The 5,041-nt window shown below is 42.7% G+C and overlaps 1 protein-coding gene across 1 annotated transcript; it reads left to right on the top strand.

The window, feature by feature from the left end:
* The first annotated feature begins 1,192 nt into the window (after positions 1–1,192).
* Positions 1,193–1,925, top strand: LOC136846261 (uncharacterized). The gene is made up of 2 exons (XM_067117069.1): positions 1,193–1,473; positions 1,589–1,925. The coding sequence occupies exons 1-2, from the start codon at positions 1,193–1,195 to the stop codon at positions 1,923–1,925; spliced, it is 618 nt and encodes a 205-aa protein (XP_066973170.1).
* The last annotated feature ends 3,116 nt before the right edge of the window (positions 1,926–5,041 follow it).

The following is a 5,041-nucleotide window of genomic DNA, read 5'->3' on the forward strand; positions in this document are numbered from 1 at the left end:
GAGGGTAGACTTCCTGGGACATGAGGTCTCTCTGACAGGTGTCTGCCCCATGGCCTCCAAGGTGGATGCAGCGAAGGATTTTCCAACACCAAAAACGATAAAGTCCCTGCAGGAGTTCCTTCGCATGGTCAACTACTACCGACGATTCATGCCGGACATTGCCCACATCGTGTATCCCCTGACTGGAGTGATGAAGGCCAAAAGCACTGATTTGAGAATTCCCGCAGCAAAAGGCGTTCAAACAGTCGAAGGCAACTCTTGCCAAAGCCACCACCTTAGCATACCAATACCCCACTGCCCCCCTGAGACTTGCCACCGACGTCAGCAATGTCGCTTGCAGAGCCGTGCTGGAGCAGATAGTAGACAGTTCCCCCTGCCTGCTTGCGTTTTGTAGCCACAACTTAAAGCCACCAGAGACCCACTACAGTGCATTAGACGGGGAACTGCTGGCAATCTACCAAGCTGTGCAGCACTTTAAGTACTTCTTGGACGGCAGCCCATTCACTACCCTGACAGACCACAAGCTGTTGGTACATGCATTCAAATAAATTCAGTCCACCTGGGCATAGACTATGAAGACCTGGTGATGAAACAGGTCTGCAGACCAGGAAACAGCAGCTTACAGGCCAGACCAGGAAACGGCTGACTGAAGTGGGAAGATGTGCCAATAGGTGAATCTGGATAGACACTTCTCTGCAACACCAGCACAGGCCACCCACTCCCACTGATACCCACGTCACGAAGAAAGCAGGCATTTGACATCATCCACAGGGTGTCCCATCCATCAGGACAAACAACAAAGAGCCTGATGACAGAGAAATTTGTGTGGCACAGGATAAGGAAGGATGTACGAGAATGGGCGAAGAACTGCAAACCGTGCCAAACAAGTAAGATCACAAGAGACAAGGAATCAGCCATCGGAGACTTCCCTCAACCACAGCGATGTTTCAGGCACATCCATGTAGACGTCGTAGGACCTCTGCAGCAATCAGGGGATGCCAGATACCTCCTGACAGTCACAGACCGTTCCACAAGATGACCAGAAGCAACCCCAATGGTAGAAGCATCAACAAGCGCCTGCACGGAAGCCCTGCTATCAAGTTGGATAAGCCGTTTCAGTGTGCCTGACGATATAACTACAGACAGGGGCCCGGCGTTCTTGTCAGAACTCTGGGTCTCCCTGGCATGCATAATGGGGACAACACTCCACAGTATGACAGCAGCCAATGGTATGGTGGAAAGGACCCACTGTTCATTGAAAGCAGCTCTGATGGCACGTTGTACTGACGAGAATTGGAAGGCGCAGCTGCCCTGGGTCCTGCTGGGTCTCCACACCGCACCAAGGGCAAACGGCAAGGAATCTCCCACAGAAAAAGTCAACAGCAAAGTATTGGCCATACCTGGAGAATTCTTCCCCACGGAGCCGGACGACCCGGATACACCCCTTCCAAGACTTAGAGAAATTGAATTTAAGTTCGCACCCTGCTAGAAGACTTTCGTGGACAGGACCCATAACTTCAGCCGATAAGGCCTGAAAACCTGTACACATCTTCACGAGGAATGACACCCAATGCCCACCCTTGACCAGACCATACCGAGTCTTCAGTAGAACATCCAAGGCCTACCTCGTCAACATCCATGGGTGGGAAGACTGGATATCTATCGACAGGTTAAAGCCAGCCTTCTTAATGGACAGAGGAACCTGGGAGGAAACCAGCAGATGTCCCAGAATTCCTCCACAAAACAAGACCTCGGATGAAGAGATTGGCATCTCGAAACGAGGCCGAGGACGTCCCAAGGGCCGCACTAAGGATGTCATCAGCCCGGCAAAACTGCCGGATGACTCAGCAGTTGAAACCACCCCACAACCGCAGATATCAAGAACTCGGGGTCGGCTCCTGCTCCCAAGAAGATACCATGATTAACATTCAACAGATCTTCCAATCATTATTTCATAGTAATTGTCCTGGGGGTAGTATACTTGTAAAGACGTCTTCTTTACCCATTAATTACGATCATGTATCGAATCTATCAACGCAGCAAGAATCTTGTGTATATATTTGTATGTAGAATTTCCTGGCCTTTTCACCAATATATATTTTTATCACTGTATGTACATTGTCTCTATTATTGTTATTTGATTGACTGTTAAACACAAGTTGCTCTCACTCAGTGTGTGGGTCACGGATATCTGGGGTCGGGCACCACCTTTCCGTCCGCACGCTGCTATGTATACCTTATGCCCAGGTAATAAATAATCAGTACCCAGTTCTGTTTTCTTTGACCTCACACCACTTTATAGAGCATTTTCTATTTCTTCTTCTGAAATGTCATTTCCATATGCATATTTTATTCCTCCAGATCCGGAGATCATACAAATGATCTTTGCATTGGAGATCTGTTTGGTATTTCTATTTCTGTATCTGGGTACAGATTCATTGTCAGTTTCTTTGTGTTCTTTTTGGTCTTATTTCCATTATTTCTATATGCTTCCATTGTTTGCTCTGGTGCAGAGTCCTCTTCCCTGGCTGCCTGGATTTTTGTTGGTCTTCTCTCGGGAGTTACTGATTGGGTTTCCCTCTGCCTTTTTTCTGTTTTCAGGGGCTTCTTCTTGCATCAGTGCTTCCCACTGTTCAGTCTCAAGCAAGGTTATTATGGCTTCTTCCTCAGTCTGGTCCTTGGTTATTTGCTTTGTCACGTTCTTGATTCTCCTGGTTCTCGAGTTCTTGATTCTCATGGTTCTGAGTCTCTTGGGTTAACTGATCCTGCTCTAACTTCCTTGTAACTTCCTTTGCAAATATGACCTCCTTGGGAATTTTCACTATTTGTAGTCCATTTGCTTCGTAAATTTTCTCTAGTGTTTTCTGGAATGTGCTGGGAACTGCTGCCTCATTCATGTTGGCCATGATGAAAATGCAGTGTTTTATTATGTTCTGTTTGCTGGGGGGCATACTCCACTGGCTGGTTTGATTTGAAGGCACCGGCTGTCTTTGGCCACTGGGGCCTTGACTGGTGGGTCTATTTGTGGGTGCTGCTGTGGCTGTGTAAGTTGGAGACTCCATGTTTGTCTTCCTCCTTTGCCTCTCTTCTTTCATCAATTTCTTATAAATCTTCTTCCTTTCAGGGCATCTCATGGCAAGGGTCAGGTGGAATTCTTTGCAAGTCCTGCATTTCAGTATGGCACTTTTGCATTCAGTGTATGTGCTCTTTGCTGCTGCAGTTAGAGCAGATTTTATAGTCTTTTACTTGGGGGCAGTTCTCCAAGTCGGAGATTTTTCTCCAAGTCTCTTCTCCATGAAACTTCTGGATACCACTATACCACTGTATGGGCAGAGCTAATGACGACAGACAATCGTCATTCCCATATAAGGAGTTTTTTTATTTTCTGCATAATGATTGGTTCCTTAATAACCGCCCCTTTCTGGTCACGTCATAGAAGCTACCAGAACAAATTTTTGATGCAATGTGGATCGAATATTGCGCCATGTTACAAAGGCATGGCATGAGATACCAGGTGGTGACGTTTCCACAAGAAAGGGTTTTCATTGAGTCACTAATTGTCCAAGAGGTGTTGACAACAGTAACTGACTGGTGATGACATCTTCGAGCAAATACAAGAAGCAGGCACATCTTGGAAAAGAAATATTTCTTTTTCAATATATTTCTTCAACATTACTGCATCTACCCATGACACTTAAAAATGAAACTGTTCCATAAAATCCAAACAAGATCTAAGCTCCTTGGCTTCTGTTTTCCTTAACGAGATTTCACTTATTCAATCAGAAAATTTACCAAAAATGCACCCAATAAAAAACTTTCAAAATATGATAGAATTTAAAAAATTTAAAATATATTAACACTGATTTTTCTCAAGAAAAAAATCCCAGCCCGAGAAGAACCTTCTACAGACACCATATCATTTATAACTGTACAACATGTCAAGAACCCTGTTTCCATGAAAATACATTTTGAATATCTTTTCATCATCAACAAACACATTTCCATATAATAAGTAGTATCTTTTTACAGCCAAAGCACTGAATTCACCAGTCACTTGGAAATGGAAAAGACTTATATAACTTCAATGAAAATGATGTAGATTCGTTACCCAGATCCAAATATAGACAGGAAATTTCTACAGCATTACTAAACAGAAGGAAAAATGATAAAATTTTAAAGGCCGCGGAACTAACTACGGTAGCACCTCATCTTATTAAATTCCACCACAACAAAGATTTCCATATAACAAAGAAACTTACAAATCTGCTTCTATAAGTAATGATGCCAGACATACAATTCTGAAACAACCTTGACATATTCTAAACAAGCAATCATGGGTTCCTTTTCACTTGCATGTTTAACCCTACTGCCCCCCCATCCCCAAATTGCCTCCACAGTATTTCCCAAATCTGCTAAATCAAGTCTTGTGAAACAACCTTGTAGATAAATAAACAAGCTCATGGGTTCTTTAAATTTTGATTAACCCCTTGTACCCCAAATTGCCTCCACAATTTCTCATACTCAATAAATTCTTGTGAATTGATTGTAGTGTAAATAAAACAACTTCTCCCACTCATTAAATTTTTGTCAGTTGTTTGTGATGTAACTCAATTTTTCCAACTCTTTAAAATTTTGTGAATTGTTTGTAATCTAAATAAAGCAATTTCTCCTACTCATTAAATTTTTGTCAATTGTTTGTATTGTAAATAATGCAAATTCAAGCAGGTTTGGTGATTTTCTTTTGTGCAATTAGAGGCCATGCAAATTAAATATTTCATCACAGATCATGAATATATAAGTACAGTACTTTAGTGTACCAACAGAGTAATGATTTCTTGCATATAATCCTTATAGATTCCAAAGAGACACTGATGTGTCACATTAAGATAATCCTAAGACCAGTGCACATACACAGCACAGTGAAATTGCTGCACCACTGTTGTCCAACTTACTTTAATAATTACTGAAATGTAAATCAGTAAATATGAATAATTTTCTCAGCTAATTTTGCCCATGACATTCCCAGTGTAGTTTACAAGAG

Source organism: Macrobrachium rosenbergii, chromosome 15 (genome assembly GCF_040412425.1).
Source record: "Macrobrachium rosenbergii isolate ZJJX-2024 chromosome 15, ASM4041242v1, whole genome shotgun sequence".
Classification (NCBI taxonomy): domain Eukaryota; kingdom Metazoa; phylum Arthropoda; class Malacostraca; order Decapoda; family Palaemonidae; genus Macrobrachium; species Macrobrachium rosenbergii.